The sequence below is a fragment of the Artibeus jamaicensis genome, unplaced genomic scaffold, assembly GCF_021234435.1.
Source record: "Artibeus jamaicensis isolate MK-2021 breed Jamaican fruit bat unplaced genomic scaffold, CSHL_Jam_final contig_391, whole genome shotgun sequence".
NCBI lineage: Eukaryota > Metazoa > Chordata > Mammalia > Chiroptera > Phyllostomidae > Artibeus > Artibeus jamaicensis.
Genome location: NW_026521814.1, coordinates 4164916 through 4188038, shown reverse-complemented (window position 1 = coordinate 4188038; position 23123 = coordinate 4164916). Strand labels below are relative to the sequence as shown.

Sequence of the window (23123 nt, the reverse complement as noted above, 5' to 3'; positions counted from 1 at the left end):
TCCGGGATGGGATGTTAGAACATAAGCAGGGATATTAAGGAAAAACTTGAGGAAATCTTAATAGAGTATGGACTTTGGTTAATAATAATGTGTCAGTATTGATTGAAATGTACCATAAGATGTTAATAATATGAAAAAGTGAGCAGGGGACGTTTGGGAAGTCTCCATGCCCTCTTTGCAATTTTTCTACAAGTCTAAAATTGTTTTAATATATAAATTTTATCTTAGAAAATTCTACAAAAGAGGTTGAAAGAAGTTCATTAAGTAGTTTCCAACCCTTTGGTTGTTCTCTGGCTTTTCATTTTTTAATTGTTGATCTTTGCCATTTTGTAAAGAGCAGGGTATCAGTGGTGTCAGAGATGAAAGTGTGTGGTTGCTACCCCTCTATTCTAAATTCTAAATGACTGTATCTCTGACTCCTTGCTCCTAAGTTTTCTATTGGTTTTCTTAATAGATTTCAACTGATAAGTGTTTCACTGTAAGCAATTATCTGAAGGGTTCTGAAAATGAACGGCAAGCAAATTAACCAGACAGCAACATAGATCCAAATAACAGTAGGTGCTGCGCTGACCCCAGCTCCATTTCTCTCCCTTATAGCCAGTGTCCGGAAGGATACATCTGTGTGAAGGCTGGTCGGAACCCCAACTATGGCTACACAAGCTTTGACACCTTTAGCTGGGCTTTCTTGTCTCTGTTTCGACTCATGACTCAGGACTATTGGGAGAATCTTTACCAGTTGGTAAGTATCTAGGTTCATCTGGGTTCACATAACAAAATAACATACTTTGGTGTCTTATAAATAACAGAAAATTATTGCTTATAGTTTTGGAATCTAGGAAGTACAAAATTAGGACACCAACATTCTCACATCCTGGCCAGAGCCCACTTTCTGGTGCATAACTGACACCTCACTGTGTCATCATCTGGTGGAAGGGACTAGGCATCTCTCTGGAGGCTCTTTTTATAAGGCACTAATCTCATTCATGAGGGATCCACCCTCTTGGCCTAAGCAGCTTCCAAAAGTTCCACCTTCTAATACCATCGCATTGAGCATTAAGATTTTGCCACAGGAAATTTGGGAGGGGGACTCAACATTCAGGCCATCACAGTAAGGTAATAATTAACATGCACACTTAATTTTGTGAACATACATGAAATGATAAATATGGCACTGGTGTATAACACACTGAAATACAGACAATGGTCCTGTTTAAATCAAGTGTGTCCAGGATCCCGATTGTTCATTCAGTCAGTACATTATATATATTGGGAGCTTCTTATATAAAAGGCATTCTACTAGCCTATTAAGAATGCAAAGAATATTTACAACTTTGGGTTTATAATCTAGTTGTAGATATAAAAACAGCATGTGAAATGTTTTTAAAAGCAATTGCATAAAAAAATTTAAATTACAGCTGTAATTAATTGAGACTGGAAGAGGAGGGAAGGGTGATGTTATTTTTAGATGGTGTGGAGAGTAGGCTACAAAGGAAGTGGAACTCCATTAAAGGGAATTAAAAATACTGTTCTCACTTGTAAACTGCCCTGCACTGTGGATTCTAAGAAAAGCATTTTAGTGGGGCTCAAATATATATCCAATATATATTAATTTGAAATGTGTGTGTTTATATCAAATGACACTACAATCAAGCCTCATTATTTAATGTATGTGAATTTGGCCATGCACATTTTAACACCAAAAGATCTTGGCCAAAACACATTGGATGCTAAAAAGCATTCGCCTTCTGACTATCTAGTGATGGTAATCAGGACTTTCTTGACATATAAAATATTCATGAAATGATCCTTGTTTCCTCCCAGACATTACGCGCTGCTGGAAAGACGTACATGATATTTTTTGTCCTGGTGATTTTCTTGGGCTCTTTTTATTTGGTGAATCTGATCCTGGCTGTGGTGGCCATGGCCTACGAGGAACAGAATCAGTCCACCTTGGAAGAGGCTGAGCAGAAAGAGGCTGAATTTCAGCAGATGCTCGAACAACTTAAAAAGCAACAGGAAGAAGCTCAGGTATTGAGTAATAACAAAGTTTTATTAGTAGTAGTAGTATTACATTTTTAAGTAGGAATATTTCTGTTACATTGGAACCAGATTTTCATTTGATATACAGGCATCGTCATCGGAAACAAGCAAACTAAAATTGCTTTAGAAGTTGAGTCAAAGAACTTTTGGATGTTTAAGAAAATTAGTTGGGAATAGAAAATACATCCAGGATGAGATTAATAATAATGCAATTGCCTCATGAAACCTGAGGGAAAACCTGGTTTTCATTTTATTTATTTTTGAAAGATTTTATTTGTTTATTTATTTTTAGAGAGGGAAAGGGAAAGAAGAGGAGAGGAAGACAAATATCAATGTGTGGGTGCACCCCCTAGTGGGTGCATGATATTTGTCATTGATATTACATGCCTGCAACCCAGGCATGTGCCCTGACTGGGAACTGAACTGGAGACCCTTTAGTTCTCAGGCTGGTGCTCAATCCACAGAGCCACACCAGCCAGAGCTGATTTTCAGTTTAATGTGAAAAAGGTACATAACTGAAACTTCCAACCATTGTGTTTTACTACTTATATCATTTGAGGTTTTATTCTGAAGTTAGTCTAAAATGTTAACATGAAAACTTCATGTGTACTTACTCTCAAATTTTCTTTGGGGTTTCTACAACACAAAAGATGTGTTCTGCATCCCTTATAAGGATATCAGGAAGACATTTTCTCTTATATTCAAACTTTAAATTCTCATTCATAATAAAGGCTGTTTGGGCTAGGTGCGTGGTCATTGGGGCACACGTCTTAAAAAGAGACAGAATAACAGTTTTTGATTAAAAAAACAACACAAATTGAAAGGTAAGTATCATGGAAAGACATAGTGAAATCTAATTCATGTCAGAGTCACAGTGCCTCAAATATATCTGCCAACATGCAGCATGGTAAGGCTTATTTACCATTATTCTAAGTACCTCATGGCTGTTCTGCATTTTCTAAATGACTAATGATTGAGCATCTTTACATGTTCTTAATTTCTATATGTTCAGCTTCTTTTGGGAAGTGCGTGTTCAAATCTTGTATTAGCTGAGCTGTGTATTTTCTTACTATTAAGTTTTGATGAGACCAGGTGCATTCAGGGTGCTATGACCATAGAATTATTATTAAGTTGTGAAAAGTCTTTATATATTCTGGGAATAAGTCTTTCAGTCCTTTATGATATATATATAGGCTTTGCAAATATTTTCTCTCAGTCTGTAACTTCTTTTTATTCTCCTAAGAGCATTAAAAAATATATTTTTTTAGAGACAGGAGAAAGGAGGGAGAAAGAGTAGGAGAGAAACACTGATCAGTTGCCTATTGCACATTGGGGACGGGCCCGCAACCCAGGCACGTGCCCTGACCGGAAATCAAACCAGTTATGTTTCAGTTTGTGGGATGATACCCAACCCACTGAGCTGTGCCAGTGAGGGGGCCTAGCAGCTTTTTTTTTATAAAAGTTTTAAATTATGATGAAGTACAATTTATCAAATCTTTTTCTGTTTATATGATCATGCATTGGTATTGTACCTAAATTTTTTTATCCAAATCAACATCACAAAGATTTTCTCCTATTTTTCTACATTGTTTATACTTTTGTGTTTTATGTTCACGTCAATAGCCCATATTAATTTTTGTGTGAAATGGGATTTATGTGTTATTATTGCTTTGACTATAGATATGTAATTATTCCAGCACTATTTGTTGAAAAAATATCTTTTTTCCACTAAATTGCCTTTGAACCTTTGTCAAAAATCAGTTGTTCATATGCAAGTGGATCTATTTCTGGATTACATTCTGTTAAGTTGATTCATTTGTTTCTCTTTACACCAATACCACACTCTCTTAATTACTGTAACTGTTTGATAAGTCTTAAAATCACAGAGTGGTAGTTTTCCAACTTTGTTTTTCTTTTTCAAAGATGTTTTGACAATTCTAGGTCCTTTTTGGTTCCAGATGAGCTCTAGACTCAGCTTGTTAATTTCCGTCTGGATAGTGTCTACTGCATCATCTGCATCCTCTCTTCTCCTGCAGGGCCGTAGCTCCCATTAATCCCACCCAGTGTATTTTCCATCTCAGACACTGTAGTTTTCTTCTCTGAAAGGTTGATCTGCATCTCTGTTATATCTCTCTTGTTTCTAACAATTTAAACATACACAATATGGTTATTAAAAACTGTTTGAAGTCCTTATTTGGTCATTGTAATATCTATGATATATATTGGTTTTAATTAATTCTTTTCTTCATTCTTGATCATATATTCCTGATTTTTTTACATTCCTGAAAATCTTCAATTACATTCCAGAAACCATTAATTTTACTTTTTTGTGGGCTCTAATATTTTTTTTATTCTTGTAAAAATTCTTGATCCCTTTTTGGGTACATAGTTACATTACTTAAAAATTGTTCAATCCTTTTGCACCTTCAAACCTTTGGAGGTTTGTTGGGTAGAACTAGGGTAGCCTTTAGTTTAATTTGAATTATTCCCTATTATTTAGTGAAGATCCTTCTGAATACCCAATATCTCCTTCATTTAGTGTCTTCAAAACCATTGTGATATGTATTCTGTTTGTCTTATTGTTGTTTCAGGAGGGAGAGCAAATCTGATCCCTGTTACTATTTTTTGGCCAGAAACAGAAGTGCACAAACTTTTGTACATAGTGACTTTCTGGTATATAATGTTTTTTTCAGCTAGATGGTTCCATACATTTAAGCATTATTTGGATGACAGTATACTCTTGGAATTTTTAGTTTCAAAATTTAACTTTTTAATAATGCTAAGTGATTTTGAAAAGGTGCAACATGTACCATTAGATTTTTAGGCATTTTTTGAGTGAGATACTCATTGAATGAATTGTTTAGCTGGTTATCCAGCCCAACCAGATACCTAGCATGTGTTAAACATACTGCCTTTGCTGTCTTCATCTTACCATTGGGTACAGAGTAGTAATATGGTTGTATTTACTACCATGTTGATTTACTACCATAGTTGTATTGATTATGAGGAAAGCTATAAACAAAGTTGATGATACCTCACCCTTGCCAGACAGTTCTACTATAGTTAAGAGTTCATTTCAGATCACTACAAGTAAAACACATATGTAAGACAATGAAATCAAATAGCCATATATAGGACAAAGACTTTATTTATTTCAAAATTTTAAGTAAATATTATGAGAAATAATATTTACAAATTAGATATGATTTTATGTTAAAACTCAGGATTATTCTATTATCACTTATTAAAACAAACGTCAATGCACTTGAAAATGCTAAACACACATACTGTAAAATACAAGGGTAAGATTATATTCTGAAATCCAACCACTTTAAGGTAAGGCAAATACGGCATCAACCAAAAGATTATAATCTTTTAAAAGAAGTCACAGTGCACTATGTCTAATAGAAACCTAAGGAACCTAATTATCTACATATTGATTAGGTCAGCTAAAACATATCAGTTCTTTTCATTTAAAGTCATTTATTAGATTCCAGTGATCAGATCATGACTTAACTCAGCTTTAACTTCATACATAAAAATTTTAAACTGATCCCAGGGAAACTAATACCCATGGTTTAATATTGACTTGGATGGTACAGTACCAAACCAGTTTTAGTTTCTTATTAACAACACAGGTAACCATAACCAGTAAGTAGCCAAATGATGAAGGAGGGGGGGTACGGACGCAGAGAGAGGGAGGGTTAGCCTCCCCAGCAAATCACTGGTTCTCCGATATAACTTGATTCTGTTAACCACCCGTGACCCTTCAAAAGGCACTATCTAGTCAATGACTTCATGAAGCTTAACATCACTTCCATTTTTATTTAGCATATGTTGAGAGACCTCCTAGTCCTAGCCATTGTTTAGACATGAAAAGAAATGACATGTTCAGCTCATTGGAGTCATAAATCAAATGCAGCTTTAAAAGAGAGAGAAAAACAAAACCCAACAAAAAAAATGTTGTCCTAGATTATCATAATTGTGTTGCTATTTAATTTGTGATCTCTAAATGTTTAATACTGCCCAGTGTAGCATATCCCATAATGCATAGTGGTCTGATAGGAAGACGTAGGAGTAAGCCTTAGGACAAAATTAGAAGCAGTGGCATTTAAGAGATCTAATATAACTAGGAATAGAATTGAAGCAGATATAGTTAATGTCTTATAGTTTTGAGTCAGATTTTAAAACTGGATTTTTATGTTTAAAATGAAGTATAATCACAGGCAGTTATGTGATCGTATTAAAAAAAACAGATACAATGAGTTACAGAACCTATTTTAAATCGCACAGTAATGTTATAAGAAAAAAACACATTATTCTCTGGGTAATTATTAAGAACTTATTTATTATATGTTACAGGAGGAATTCAGCAAGCCAGTCGTGAAAGTAGCACTATTAGTCTAAATAAGTAGGACACTGGCCATGTCACGGAGCTAGGTATAAACAGGTACACAGACATGGGAGGTGACAGGAAACATCTGCCTTTGAGGGACCGTCAAATCACTGGAAATGGAACAAGTGACAGATTTGCGCTGATGAGTGACACAGAAAATGTGTTGTGTTCGAAGGTTACCGTTGTTGCCTCAGAAATCTGTTTTGGTTTTGAGTTATTTGAACTGTTACCCAGAATAGGTAGGGAAATTATGTCGTATGCAAAACAAATTCCGGAAGTGATTTAAATGAGCATGAGTTCCAGGATTATGACAAGGGAATATTATTACCACAACTTCCTTGGTTTCTAATGGCAAGCAAGTCAGTAAATGAGTAGCACTGCATGTTGCATGCTTCTGTCTATACAAAGTGGAAGGTGAAATAAGGACTCTATTTGGATAAAGAGGAATTAATGTGTGTTCATTCTTTCAACAATGTATATTATGTATATCCTATGTATCAAGCACAATCAACTATATTTAACTTGCTACAGATAAATCTTCATTTATTCACTTTAGTTTACACATATTTATACTAAGCTTATTTATATTTTAAAATGGCCCTTACTATTTCTCATTTTATGTCATTGATGATCTTAGAAGTGATACTGATGCTCAATAGTTCAATAAAAGTCGGGCTGACTGTATGCAATTCTATAAATCTCCAGGTTCTGAATTAAAGTTTCATTTAAGTGATAGGCATTGTCATATGCCAAGTTTTGGATCTGGGTTTCCATAATAAATACAGTATTCAATATAAACAAATATCTGTATTATATTTTATGTGCTGCTTAGCTCAACACATAGTTCAACAAATATATTTAGTACTATACAATGGTTCACATCACTGGGATTATGCAAATCCTAGAAACTTTGTAACACTTTTTATTTTTTTTGAAAGTTAAGATGACAAATAAAAGCTATTTAGGAGGATTTGTTTCTCCTCAGGAAAGAAGAAACATAAAGCCCAACATGTCAGAGCATTAGAAATAAATTTTACCTTCATTCTTTCCTGAAACATGTTTTTGTTATATATGGTGGACCCAGGCCAGCAGAGTCCGCCTGTTGTGGCTGATGACGAGAATCAATGTACAGGCGACAACAATCCTGAGAAAAAGGGAACAGGCACCACTACTCTCTCAAGGGGAGAGTGTCTATGGTGCCTTGGCCACTCCCTCAAGAGGGAGCCCTGACCCTTGCCTAGACAGGCTTTTATTGTTTTCCTGGGGTCTTACATCAGAGAAAGATTTACTATCTATTACATAGAATATTATTGTCTACATTCTAGGTACAATCAAGAAGATGAAAATAACATGCAGAGGGGAATGGCGATGAGCTGATTAGCTCTGTCCTTGGGAGAACTCATACAGGCTTTGGAAATTACCTTGAACATAGACAATACACAATTGTTGTTTTAGACCAGGGTGATGGAGTTTTAGCAAGAACAAGCCATATGCATTTTCTAGGCCTGATTCCCATAGGAAAACCCAGTTTGAAGGTCTGGCTCCTGCCCACCACTTCACTTCTGTAGGTTTTCCAAACAGAGCTGAGTCACATTTGCCAGACAAAAACAGACTGGTCCCCTACAGTTATATAGTTCATTCTGACACATAGTTTTTTATGAGATCTTGGAATTTAAAGTTAATTATGTCTTATTCTTCCTCCAACCCCACCTCAATGTCTCAAGCAGTTGATAGCATGATGCCTTTTTTTCATCTTTATGTACCAAATAGTAACTGAGTCCCCCCTTTTTTAATGTCAGATGGCATTCTCATCAATGTGCACAAAAACACATGTCAAAATTTCTGTCCAGTATATAGTCTAGTAGAAAAGATGGGACAAAATAGTAGATAAGTTAGAGTTTTTGTACTTAGTAATGGCATATATAAAGAGTTGAAACAATATTCTCATAATTTAATCATTTCCACTTCCTGGATTATATTTAAAAATAGGAATGTACTTAATGAAAACAGGAACATAATGTTATAATAATTTATAAAATTAAAAAAATAAAAGTAAATGTGCTATGTAGTGAATTGATATGACCCTAAGAAAATAAACTATAGTTACAGTAATAAATATAATTCAAATGAAATAAGAGGCTAAATTAGCCAATACATCTCCACTAGTTCTATCTAGAGATAAAATAGTAAACACTTAAATACTTTGAAATTCACAAAACAAAAAGAAAAGAAAAAAGTATTTTGTCCTAGATTTAGAAGGAAAAAAATACCACTCAGTTATTCACAATCACAGGTGAAGAAACAATCCTATGCATGGAGCTGGAATAGTAACCAGACCAGCAACCACCACAAGAAACATTTGCTCTTAAAATGTCTCTGAAATGAAGGTAATCTCAACAGATTAAAAAAGGAAAAACACTTTCCAGGAGATATGTCAAACCAGACTTTTCTTATCTTAATGCATAGGCTAGCATATTGCTTTATAGTGTGGAAAAAATCACATCATTATTAAGGGAATTCTCTTGTAGTCATGCTCAAGGAAATGACCAGAAGACATAATTTTCACATATAGTTAGGCAACATTTGCCCCATCTCATATATGTTTTAATAGTGCTTCACTTTGCTTTAAACAGGCAGTTGCAGCAGCATCAGCTGCTTCGAGAGATTTCAGTGGAATAGGTGGTTTGGGAGAACTGTTGGAAAGTTCTTCAGAAGCATCAAAGTTAAGCTCCAAAAGTGCTAAGGAATGGAGGAACAGAAGGAAGAAAAGGAGACAGAAGGAGCATTTTGAAGGAAGCAACAAAGGAGAGGGAGACAGGTTTCCCAAATCTGAATCCGAAGACAGTGTCAAAAGAAGAAGCTTCCTTTTCTCCATGGATGGAAACCGACTGACTAGTGACAAGAAATTCTATTCCCCTCATCAGGTATGGCTTTTTACTAATTGCTCCAATTTATTTGTCATTGCTATTGCTTTTTAATTGCTGTATTTTGTTTTGCTATATTCTTGTAATATCTGATTTAAATGAGGCACAGGTAAATAACATCCAATATAGTTATTTAAATTTGTATCATAAACTATCTTTAAATGCAACTTTTATTAAACCATTAACTTTTAATTTAAGGTAATCAGCTTTAAATGTTGCACTCCTTTGAGGCCATGTTTTTCCATCTGCTTTTTGGTGGGTGGGGTGGTAGGGAGTGAAACCTACCTATCATAGTTTTTAGGGAGACAGTTTTGCAATCTTTTGCTTAACTTTTCCTTTCTGAGACCTCAAATGAATTTTTCTTCTTTGCTGGGTTTCTGCCTTTACTATCTGTGGTCTTGAATGCAACATATATATAGCTCTAGAAAAGATGTGTCTCTGGGTTTTGCCTTCATTTTCTGATATGAAAATTGTACTGTTGTGAGTCTCCATTATACTGATATGGGGTCATTTGTGATATTAGAATGAGATTATGAACTAAATGCTCTTAAAGAGAACTAAATTGAAGATAGTCTGTTTTTGCTCTGATTTAATGCCAGCTACCCAATTCTTCAGCATATTTTCAAGTCAAAGAGAAAAAACAGCTTCGAATTTTCTCCTTCAATAAGTTTGTGCTATTATATAATGTAAAGAATAAATAGTTATAAATTTATGATAAGTACAGTTGTGACTTTAAACACTACTTGGTTCCATTAAAATTTCATGTACTATGAATTATTAACTATTCTGATCATATTAATCTGGGTCATCATTTTGTTCTGCTGTTTTGAGGGACACTCTATATAATTAAGATTAAGTTAAGGCAAAAAAATCAACCAGTGTGTATGATGTCCTCCTATAAGGAACAAGAGCTATTTTAAAAATTGGAGTGACAAGTACAAAATTCATTGTTCAGCCCTGGGTTCGGAGGAAAAGGCATACGCAAGTTTTCAATGGGTGTTTAAGTTATCATCTTTATTGACTATATCGATATATTTTTAATTTGATTCTACACTAGTAATTTATAACTTGAATTCTCATATTAGGACAAATAGTTATGCACACGCAAAAAGCTCTAAGATGAAAATCATTTTCCTTCAGATAATGCTTGTAGCATGAGCTCCAACAACTATCTTGCATAATAAAAAGCAGAGCAGTACATCAGTATAACATATTTGGGTTTATCTTTAACCTCCATAGGACCATATTTTTTCTGCATAAGCTGTCACCCTTGATATAGCTCAGCACTGTTAAGGTTATTAATAGTAGTAGTAGTTGACACCATAGCATAATAATTGATGTCACAAAGCTTGTGTTCATACTTCAGTTCGAAATTAGTTCTGTGATGCTGGTTGAGCCATTTTACTTTGTGAAATTTCTGTAAAATGGGATAATAACATCTACCTTTAACAGCTATGGGAGATTAAGCAATATATAGAATACCTATATGAAAAATAGTAAAGCTCTTGTTAAGTTAAAATAGGTAAATGAGTTCCAAATGGGGAAAACTAGAAATTTTAGTAGTTTTAATTCCTCACAAATGTTTATATATAGTAGTAACATTTACATGAGTATATCTACGAGTTTTGTGAACACTATTTGTCCACCATTGTTTCATCATGGTGCTTAAATAGAAACTTGTCAATTAGTTCATTCAACCAATCAACAAATATATACAGTATTAATCACTATTTGACAGAAATAGGTTTAGGTGGTGAAAACATCTCAATGAACAAAAGCTATATTGTACAATTCACTGACCTCATGGAACTTTTTATTAAAAGTGGAGACAGGTAATAAGTAAGCTAAATCACTGTGCTAGAAGGTGATAAGTGCTATAGGAATAAATCAATACAAGCAGAAAAAAGGGATCGGGGCCACTAACTGGCGGTAAACATTTTAAACTAAATAGGGTGGTTTGGAAAAACTTCACTGTAAAGTAGACATTTCAGCAAAGATTTAGAGGTGGCGGGGGGAGAGTCTACCTCTAGGAAGAGCATTTCAGGCTCCTCCAGCCACCGTTAGGCCCCGGTGGGGTGGTGTCTGAATGCTTGAGCAGCAGCGGGGAGGCCTGTGTTGAGTGCACCATGGGGAGGCCACAGCAGAGGGAAGTTAGTTGACAGCCAGAGTTTAAATACTACAAACAGAACCAGAATAAATATATATTATATGTCATTCATTTTACATTTGTAGATAGAGACACGGTGAGATAGGTAGATTGGTAGATAGGTAGGAGATATTTAAAAATTAAAAGAAAAAGCCTGCTAGGCTTTTTTCACACACCTCAGTAAAAGACATAGAGAGTGTTAGTGCAACTCACAAGTGAAAATATACCAGAGCAAATTAAAGTTTCTTGTTTAGTAAACAAACAAACAAACAAACAAAAAGAGGGTCTTTCTGTTGGGAAGGAGAATCCTTGAAGACAGCACAGACAAGAAGCAAAGGTAGGCAGGGTATAGTGTTCAAACCAAAGGAGCTTTACATTATTTTATTTTTGAATAGATAGTACATGTTCATAACACAACATGCAGAAAGTGTTTAAAGGGGTACAATGAAAAATAAATCTCCCAGAGATTTCAGCTGTGTTGCGTGGACACTGAGACAATTGATTATTTATTTATTTATTTATTTATTTATTTATTTATTTATTTATTTTTAGAGAGATAGAGGAAGGGAGGGAGAAAGAAAGAGAAACATCAATGTGTGGTTGCCTCCCAGATGGCGCCCACTGGGGGACCTGGCCTGCAACCCAGGCATGTGGCCTGACTGGGAATCAAACCAGTGACCCTTTGGTTCACAGCCCGTGCTTAGCCCACACTCAGTCCACTCAGCTACACCAGCCAGGGCCGAGACAATTGATTTTTAAACCAGAAATTTTGTAGCTAGAATGAAATATAATTGTTGACTAATTGAAAACATTGATACGGTACATACATTTAACTTGAAATGCTGTTAAGTGGGTATTTCTAACAAATACTGACTTCATATGTGTTTACTGAACATCTCCAAATTCCCTGCATGGTCCTTCATCTTACTTCCCCCAGTTCGTTTCTAGTTCAGCCCTACATGCTGGGTTGTGGTTTACAGACTGGGTTTCTTCTATTCTCCTTTTTGTAATTGAAAGTTAAGAAAAGGGGTTCAGATTTACCTTGTTGGACCCAGGTAACCGAAAGCCCTGGGGTTTATGTTCTGGCATGCCTGGGGCAAAGAAAGATGATCTTTTGGTCCTTGAAGCACAAAAGCTTGTTTTCCCTGGAGAAAGGACTGCCCCAGCTGTGGGTATTCCCTCCACTCTGCAGCATCATTTAGTGTGTTATTTTTGGTTTCTTTTCTCTGAATACTATTTTTGTTATCTTCTTTTGCAGTCTCTACTGCCTGAAAGTTGTGCTCACACCCTTTATTATACTTTCCAAAGAGCGAATAGGAATTTCAAATAAACTCAAAGATCTGCAATGCCTTTGAAAACACCCTGACATACAAAACATGCAAATTAAAGGCACGTGCAGGATACATTCTGAACATAGCACATATCGAATACTCCTAACCAATATCATGGATACAGAATTTCCGTTCCCAAAAGCAGTTGATTACACTGAACTATCTTAGGGATTAATGTAAGACAAAGTTAGTTTCCTCTGAGTACAGGGTGAGGTCCACCTGCACAGAACCACCCAAATGTGTGGTGAATATTCAGATTCCAGAGTCTTACCCACCGCTCACTGAGTTCCAATTCCAAAAGCAAGAACCTAAAAATACACACTAAAGTTTCAAAAAATAAGTCTGAGCATAGCCAATATTACACCGATGATTTAAATTGAGTCTGAAGTGATTAAAATCATTACATTTTTCATGGGGGGTGCTGAGTTAACATCTTCCCAATGTCTAATTTCTTGATCAGTCTGATGAATGGACAGTCAGCCTCACTGCTGACAGCAGGTGGACCAACCTGCTGCACAAATAGTGTTGTCACACAGGCACAGTCACAGGCAGGACAGACCAGGCAGGCAGGAATTCCTGGGGCTATCCTAACCAAATTCAGAGCAACAGCACATTTTTTAATGAGTAGTACCTCCCCAGAACATCACTGTGACAGAGGGTAGCAAAGATTATTTCAGTGCTTTGTAGTCTGGGGAAAGCCATAAAAAAGCTCCAAATGGGTCTAAAAAAAATCAGGATGACCTAATTAGACAGAGAGACCGAAATAAATTTTGATGGAGTCTGCCTTTCCTATACTTTCTTCACTAAAATTATTTTATTGGTTTTACGGTGAAGCTTGGAGAAAGAAAGGGAAGGTCCAGGCATATCCATGCTGGCACATGGCTATGTGTGTCCATGTGCCAGCCACGCATGTGTGTGTCTGTATGTACGTGCACATATTACCCTGGCTCTGCAGAGTGGCAGGAAAGGTCGTGAGGGATGCAGCAGGGGAGCAACAGGGAATGTCCCAGTTAAGGAGAAAAGGAATAAGCAAAGTTTCTGCGGACTCAGTAAAGGTGTTTTTGAAAACTATCATCAAGGCTAGAATAAACATAGAATCATTTTGTGCTGCTAGTTTAACACCTATCCAAAAAAAATGAAAAAGGGATTTCATGCTAAATCCGTATTTTCCTGTACCAGAAACTCTTACCTTGATTTATTCATGAATACATGTAATGCAAAGAATTTTCGAGCCATTCAGTTCTTTTTAATAAAATTAAAGTGAGATCAGAAGAATAAGCTGTCTTCCACATCACCCTCTAAGTCAAGTATATATGTCTCACTTTTTAAAGCTAGTGTTAAATGTTAAATAAGAAAATAATCTACATAGCAATTTAGAAATATTCTCTGATGTCATTAATATGATATATATTCTCTCAAATAATGTGAATCATTATTAGGCATTTGGGAAACTGTTAGCAAATTTGGAAGACAGCATCATCGGTAAATGTCATGACTTCTGTTCCCATGTGGCTAGAGACAAGCAGGCCCAGAAAAAGAATGATTTCCTTTCAGAACTCAAAAGAAGCAACTGAAGAGATAATAATTTTGTTTTTAAATCATTATCCAGATATAAAATATTTGCTATTAATTCAGATATTTGAAAACTTAGCCAACAGTCTCAGTTAAAGTATAATTTCCCAGGTTGTATGCCCTTTCAGATCATAGTATTTGGGTGTGAAAGCCACCTGCTACTTGTTTAACCACCACTCCCACCAAAAAAAAAAATCCCTTGTCCTCCTCAGCATGAAGTTCCAGCTCTATAATATCATGATTTAAAAACCCACCTCACAGTACTAGGTGAAGATTAAATGAAGTGCTGGTGCACTAAGTAAACTGCAAATCAGGATTCTTAATAGCAAAAAGACCACTTTATATTTAAACTTGCAGTGTGATCTATAACAAATATACCAAAATATATGTGTTCTCCATAAATTTGATTACCTGTGTTTAAGAGCAAGACTATTTTAACTCCAAAAGCAAATAGATTCTGCAATATTAGGACTTTTATTAAATAATTCTATTTGTCTACTCCCCCCATTCCTTTCTTTCTTGCTCTCTCCTCAGTCTCTGTTAAGTATCCGTGGCTCCCTATTTTCCCCACGACGCAATAGCAAAACAAGTATTTTCAGCTTCCGAGGTCGGGCAAAGGATGTCGGTTCTGAAAATGACTTTGCTGATGATGAGCACAGTACATTTGAAGACAGCGAGAGCAGGAGAGACTCACTGTTTGTGCCCCACAGACATGGAGAGCGACGCAACAGTAACGTTAGTCAGGCCAGTATGTCATCCAGGATGGTGCCAGGGCTTCCAGCCAATGGGAAGATGCACAGCACTGTGGATTGCAATGGTGTGGTTTCCTTGGTGGGTGGACCATCAGCTCTAACCTCACCTACTGGACAACTGCCAGAGGTGATAATAGATAATAAGTTAGCTACTACTGACATTACACACCAATTTGAAATCATCAAGGCCTAGGTGGTTTAGCCTGTTTTACCATCCAGCTTCCCCAAAATTGAAAGTCCTTAAAAATTACATATTATTTATTGAATGGAAAACAGCAGACTTTTTAGACCAATTGAATTGTATAGGACTATTAACTTTCAAATGCTTTAGGTTAAAAGAGCCCAGTTTTTATAATCTGGGATGAAACTCACATCTATAATTTCAGTAGACCTACCAACAGAAAATAATGAGCACTTTAACAACCAAATTATTACTATAGATATATGTTTACCCAGAATGCTATAAGTAATTATTCATATTCTGGAAATTTCATGTACTTAAATTAAACATTGTAATAAGCAATGAAGATAAAGGGCAGCTTTTATATAACTATCTACATTACAGTGACTCTAAAATGTTTTCATATTTATTAAAATGACTCTAAAATGTGATTTCTTACAAAATGGCATATAGAAATGTTTAAGAAAATCTCGGGAAAGCACACACATTTCATTGTACACCTGTGTTTGTGCATGAATAAAATTGGCCCCTGTATGTCAATATTGTCAATACGGCCTCAAGTAAAAGAATTTAGCTGTGGGACTATATAATCCTTATTTTTTGGGGGGGGGTGGTGATTGATCTGATCATTGATCATTATTCATTAAAATATGCAGTAAAAAAAAACAATTTGAATTTGAATAAAATAAAGAGAGATATGACATTAGCATGCTTATGAAATTTTCCCTGAAAATGCAAGCAGCTTCTGCAATATAATTGCCCTGTACAATTGTGTTCTAACTGATGAATTCTTGTTAAAGGGTATCACCTGTGATGATTGTAAAAAAAACTGTTTATAACTGAAAAACAAATTCAATATTTTATTATTACTTGAAAATTGTTACTTGGAAAAATTGCATGTAGCATGATTTGCCAAAGAAATGCTATGTGGTATATTATTCACTGAAAAGGGTGGTTTGAGCCATCAGTATTTGCTTTGCAGGGCACCACCACTGAAACAGAAATCAGAAAGAGAAGGCTAAGTTCTTACCAGATTTCAATGGAACTTCTGGAGGATTCCTCTGGAAGGCAAAGAGCCATGAGCATCGCCAGCATCCTGACCAACACAATGGAGGGTAAGGAGCAGGCCGTGAGACAGGCAGCTTTTTATGGTCCTATGCTTTGTGGAACTAGGTCTTCTCTTTAAATTACCACGGCCAACTACCCAGGATCAGAAGTGTATAGTAGACCTAAGTAGATGATATGTGGACCCACTATGTTCACATTTATTATAAAAACTAATATTGTTCTTATTTCATCTTCTCTGCAGAATGATATGTCCCCACTTGATATTATATCAGTGATGACTTATCCTTATGTTATGTTGTCCTTCAGCAATTAGAGTAAATACTTCCCTTTTTAAATATTGGTATGAAGAAGAACAAAGAAACATCTCTTTTAAACTTCAGTGAGTTTTCCAGGAAATGAGGTGGTGATGCAGTTTGAGAAGCATATGAATGAGTTGGAATAAATGAAAATATGTGCCCCACTTCAACAGGGACCCTAAAAAAGATTCTTTCCTCCCTTCCCACATTCACAGAAACCATTGCATTACTACAAAGGAGAGCTGACACAATGCTTACTGATTTTGACACAAGGGAATAGGAAATAACTATCACTCCCTGTTCATTCATTAAATAAGCCCCCACTTCACTTCTTGAAGTTTAGAAGGATATTACATGAGTACTGCCATGTGTAAGTCAATTATCTAAGTCATATCTGTTCTTCAGAAGCACCGGTTATATTTTGTATCTTGTTCTGTTGTTGTATTTGGTACATGAAGAGTCACATAATTATTTTGCAACAGGCTTCATCCACTAAAATAACAGAAATAGTAATTTCTTATATACTAGGCTGAAATTTTGAAACACATAAGAAAATATAACAGAAGTAGATTTGGGTCTGAATCTATGCTAAAAAAATACATATATCCTCATTGTGTGCAAGATCAATGCTGATGTGGAGACAATCAGAGGAGAGAATAAGTCATGCATATTAATAAGGATCACAGCTTTAGACAGTGCTCTCAATAAGGTACTTTCAAAATAAATAATATTGTTTGATATGTTTAATATCATTATAAAGTTGATAAAAATATGTTTTGATAGAGAGAATATAGCAATTTAACCAATAATTATCTAAGTTATTAGGTAATGAAATTAGTTTGAAGCCAAATATTAAATTCAAAGTGTTTAGTTTTTATATTTAATTAAAGATAAAAACTATTTTATGACACTAATGAATATTTTATGGAAATATTTAATTGGATCATCTTCTCAAGTTTGTTAAGCTGTTATATAAACTATTCCCCAAGCAGAAGCATCAATTTTATCAAGTCGTATATAATCTATAGCAACAATAATTCATTTTAAATGTTATTTACTACTCTTTCTCTTTATTATTCTTCCAGAACTTGAAGAATCTAGACAGAAATGTCCACCTTGCTGGTACAGATTTGCCAATGTGTTCTTGATCTGGGACTGCTGTGATGCATGGTTAAAAGTGAAGCATCTTGTGAACTTAATTGTGATGGACCCATTTGTTGACCTGGCCATCACCATCTGCATCGTCTTAAACACTCTCTTCATGGCCATGGAGCACTATCCGATGACTGGTCAATTCAGTAGTGTGTTGACTGTAGGAAACCTGGTAAGTTTATGTGAAGTTTATTCATTTCCTTGGGCAGGAGTCAGAGATATAGATGGAAAAAGAAATCCATTGGCACTGCATTGAAACAAAAATCATGTCCTCTTTTTTCATAGGAAAAAAATCTAAAGTAATACTACAGAGAATCTCAGTGATAGGGTCTAAAATTCAACTAGTTTGAATGCTGATTCTTTGGACCAGGGTCCAGGCTGATCAATAAAGGTGTCTCACCTCTTGTAAACTTGTTAAAATTTTTATTGTCATTCTTTTTTTAATTGATTTTAGAGGGGAAGAGAAAGATATTTTAAAAACCACATAGATTTGTTGTTCCATTTATTTAGGCACCGATCTGTTAATGTTTGTATGTGTGTTGACCAGGGGTGGAATCTGCAACCTTGGTGCATCTGTACGATGCTCTAACTAACTGAACTACTGGCCGAGTCCTTATTGTCATTCTTGCTGGAAATATAGGTCTAGAGAAATCATGAGATATCTAAGTTTTAGCAAACTTAGTTTTAGCACAAACACTAAGTTTTAGCACATAACCTCTGAAGGGATCATGTCCATTGGGAGGAACATAAAGGTTGATTTCTATAAGAAAGAGAGCATAGTAGTTTAAAATTGAATTTTCTAGTACAGTGATATTCAACCTTTTTCATCTCATGGCATACATAATCTAATTACTAAAATTCCGTGGCACACCAAAAATTATGTTATATTTGGCCAATCTGACCAAAAATAGATATAATTTTGATTCACACAGGACAGCTATTATTTTGTTGGCTGTTGTCATTTTTTTATTTGACAGTTTAAAGGAAAAGAGGTCAGTGCCCCTGACTGAATAGTCATGTACTGCATGTTTAAAAAATTTTTGTGGTACATGTGTTGAACATTGCAAATACTTCAGTTGTATTTACACAGGGAAGAAATAGTTGGCAGAAATGCATTTGTAATTTAGCCACACTTTTGGTTCAAATTACTAGAGCAGACATCTGTGTATGGATGTGCTGACATGTACATTTCCTCCTAAATTAGATAAATAATTGGATTGGATAAAGAAGTAAGGAAAGTGTTTGTGTAGTTTCTTAATCAAGACCTATCTTTTTGGCATAAGACAGAAACAAACTCAAACTAGCTTAAGATGGGGGAAAACCTGACTTGTGGAATAGAAAGGAAAGATAAACTATCATACCACAAAAAGGGTAAGTTTGTGTAGTTGGGCTCCAGGAAATTGCTTTAACCAAGGGCTTGGATGGAGCTAAAATGCTCATTGCATCTTGTGTCTCTAGGTCAGGAAACGTGCTTAGCCATAGCTCACTGGCTTTACATCTTGTAACATCCACACAGAGAAAGGACTGGCTCTCTTTCTCAGTTTCAGTTCAAATACTCTCGTGATAGGAGGACTCTGTTCAACCTAGCTGGGATTAGATGTTCACTTCTGCTTTAATCAGCCTTGGCTGAAAGTGGAGTCATATGAGAGCATGGCAGTCTTAAGGAACCAACCCCAATAGAAGGTAGAAAAGAAATACTGGGCATACAGCTGCATAAAACTGCATAAACATCTGCATCGAAAAGTGGTTTCAACTTCACAGAATCATTAGTGTCTGTAGAACTCCACCAGATTCTTGAGATCTTCATCTTTAGCACCTGTGGTATTGATTTTTTTTCCTGATTTTTCCAACCGGTTCAACTCTGCCTCCTTTTCCGAGTTTCTTTTCTTATACCTATTACAGCTGTGTTTTTTACTCCATGTTTTTATGTACTCAGTAACTCTAGCAATTATTTACTGTTGGGATACAAGTTGTGTTCCAGTCCTGTATTTCCAGTGTTCTAGCACTATTCTCAGGGACAACTTTATTTTATTTTACTTTATTTTTAATATTTTTGAATATTTTGTTTATTTATTTTTAAAGCAAGGGAAAGGGAGAGAGAAAGAATGGGAGAGAAACATCAATGCGTGGTTGCCTCTCTTGTGCCCTTCCTGGGGACCTGGCCCACAACACAGGCATGTGCTCTGACTGGGAATCAAACCTGCGACCCTCTGGTTTGCCAGCTGGCACTCAATCCCCTGAGCTACACCAGCCAGGGTGCTCAGGGACAACCTTAAACACAATATGTGAGAGCTGAAATATGATCTTTCCCTGAATTTATTAAAAACCCTAACAAACAGCACTTCAGTTGTGTGATACCCTCATCAGTGCCCTTCCAGCCTCAAAGATAGGAGTCTTACAACTACTTTGACTTGCTTTCCCCTTATTTCTTGTATACAAACTGATATGAAAGGCCATTACTACTTCTTTCAAGGAATGTCTTTTTTAATCCTAGATCTACTATTAAAATAATTTTTCTGGTTCTCTGAACTCAATATGCTAAGATACCTTGCTAAAGTATCTATTTTCTATATTTATGAGTCAACAGTCTTTGCTGACTTTCAAGCCTACCCACACCCCATCTAAACCCATCCTTCTTATACCATCTTATTGTCCATTGTTTCTTAATCAGTCACCATGGTCCCCATCAGACTAGCCTTGTCACCACACCACACAAACACCACGCAAATGTTTACATAGTGACATATTAGAAAACATCTCATTGTTGCCTGTGTTCACATTTAGAGTATTCGGCTCAAGTCACCTCATTTTAATTTTTCATATTCTTTAAAGTTCAGGTCTCACCTCATCTCCTCTAATGACAGTCTAATTAAATGCTCTTTTCTTAAATGCAAATGCATTTGTGAATAAAACATGATTATTAAACACTTTCTTGTATCTTTATTTTATCATAATTCTTGATTTGCAAATTCATTGTAAATTACTTGGTGGCTAAGGTCATATTCCATTTTTTTTTTGCAACTCCAACAGTGTCTATGTGGTTGTTGCTCAACAAATAACCAACTCATTGTTTCCTGTCCAAAAGGGCTGCTTCAGGTAGCAAGTTTTGTGAAAGAGCAGGAGCTTTGCAGTCAGGTGGAGCTGGGTCGGACCTCACTGCCAATGCTTACTAGTAATGTAGCATCTGGACAAACCTGATAAAACATCTGATTCTTTGTTTTCTGTTGTTGAAACGGATATAGTAATACCTACCTCCTGGCGTTCTTGTGAAGGTCGAGTGAGGTAATGTGAAAACACTGAGCACTCTGTCTGGCATCTAGCATGTGCTTAATAAACAATTTCCTTCCTCTTATGTATGTTGTTAACCTTTTTTTGAAATACCGATGGAAAACAATTCTGCTCTAGCTCCTGTATTTTCCCATAATATTGGGGTGCTAGGGAAGTTGAACAAATGAAGGAAGATATTTATCAGAGTGAAGCAGGAAATTGAGGTTTTATAGAATTCCAATGTTGAAGCAATTAAGTATGGAAGCACAGGATAAGAGAGGCTGAATTATAGGATAATCAAATGGAAAAGCACTAGACCAGAGCACCAAAACTGGGTCCAAGTCCAATGTCAATGCTAGATATCTGGACGATTCTGAAAAAGATCACTTAGATCTCTGGGTTTGTTTTCTCATAGATCTCTGGGCCTGTTTTCTCATGAGTAGTTTTAGATAACTTTCATTCCCCTCCAGTTCTGAAATTCTGTAACTTTAGGAGCAGCAACAAAGATAATGAAGTAGAGAAGTCTGATGACTGGTAGAAGCATTAGTAAATTGACATTAGTGATGGAGAAACAAAGCTCATCAAGATGAAGAGCATACATGGCAGGGAACAGACTTGAATTAACTATTTCTAACCATAAGAACAGGAGCAGTTATAAACTGACTGCTCCTATGGTTGACAGCTCTTTATTTTTATTAGTAATAATGTCTTATATTCCTAGAGCATTTTAAAGTTTAATTTCTTATATATTATTTGATATGGACAATCATAATAATGTCCATATATGGACATTATAATAAAGTCCATATATAGCCTTTATAATAAATGTTCATATATGAAAAATACTATGCATCTCATATATTTTATAAAATATATATTTCATATATAGATAGACAAATAATATATTCCTTATATCATAGGTACTTAGCTGACTGATTATATTATATATATATACATATATATATCTTATATGGTTGCATTTTATATTTTGTGAAGTTTATAGTTTGCTCATTGAAATAAATTTAGAATTTCTGTGAATTAGTTTATTACCGTTCAAATAACTGCATACTACCTCAAATATAACATCATAGCGGTTGAACTGATTAGCTAAAAAAAACCTGTAAAGTAATTGCCGTAACTTTCAGTCTGAGATTAATGTGTCCCTTCTGCATTCTGTTCCTGGAGCATATAAAAATTACATCACTTCTCTCTGTTGATTAGATTGAATAAATTTGAGTATCAAGAGACCTCAAATCTTTATTGCATTTCTCTAACATGTTCTGTTTTATTTCTGTTTCTGATTTTGTTTTGACCGTTGTAAAGCCCACGCACCCATCTTGGGGATTGTCTAAGCAAGAAATCTTCCAAACAATCATAGAAGGTTAGACAACCTCTTCATCACACAGACATTTCCAACTAACTTGTGCCTCTTTCTCCAAGGAATATAGATGAAAATTTTAAGCTCCTAAAAACTGGTTACTTTTATTATTATAATTCTCATTATACCCAGTGATTATGGTTATGTCCTTATTCTGTTAAACCCAGAAGGAAACTCAGAACATGATCCCTGTTCTAAGGATCTTATAAGCTATTCAGGAATAAAAGCCTAAAGTAACACAATTAGCTAAACTATTTTAATTACATGGTGTGGTATAGGACATTAATTTAAAATTTCAGAAATATGATAACTCTTTGGAAGAAAAACAGTGACTCATTTATTGAAAGATAAAACACTTAGGAGCCAAATCATGGAATTCACCTGAGATGCCTCTTGCATTAATGGAGTGCTATTTTGCTTCTAACTCCTTCCCTGGTATAATACAATAATAATAATCTCTTGTCATCTCCAAACTAACAGTTTGTAATAGGGCTATTATATAACAATAATCATGTGTATACCAAATTCTGAATAAAATTGCTGAGTGATACAATAGTGATAGAAGTCTAAGAATTTTAGACAGAGGCCTGATAAGTCATCTCAATAAATATTGTTTGACA

General features: G+C 35.3%; 1 protein-coding gene across 1 annotated transcript in view; it reads left to right on the top strand.

The window, feature by feature from the left end:
* Window positions 1-23123, top strand: part of LOC119047635 (sodium channel protein type 3 subunit alpha) — a 117493-nt gene that overhangs the window by 48444 nt on the left and 45926 nt on the right. The window contains exons 9-14 of the mRNA XM_053665237.1: window positions 598-739; window positions 1822-2028; window positions 9070-9360; window positions 14944-15240; window positions 16325-16457; window positions 17792-18030. Coding sequence (XP_053521212.1) covers window positions 598-739; window positions 1822-2028; window positions 9070-9360; window positions 14944-15240; window positions 16325-16457; window positions 17792-18030 — 1309 coding nt within the window. The remainder of the gene's footprint in view (window positions 1-597; window positions 740-1821; window positions 2029-9069; window positions 9361-14943; window positions 15241-16324; window positions 16458-17791; window positions 18031-23123) is intronic.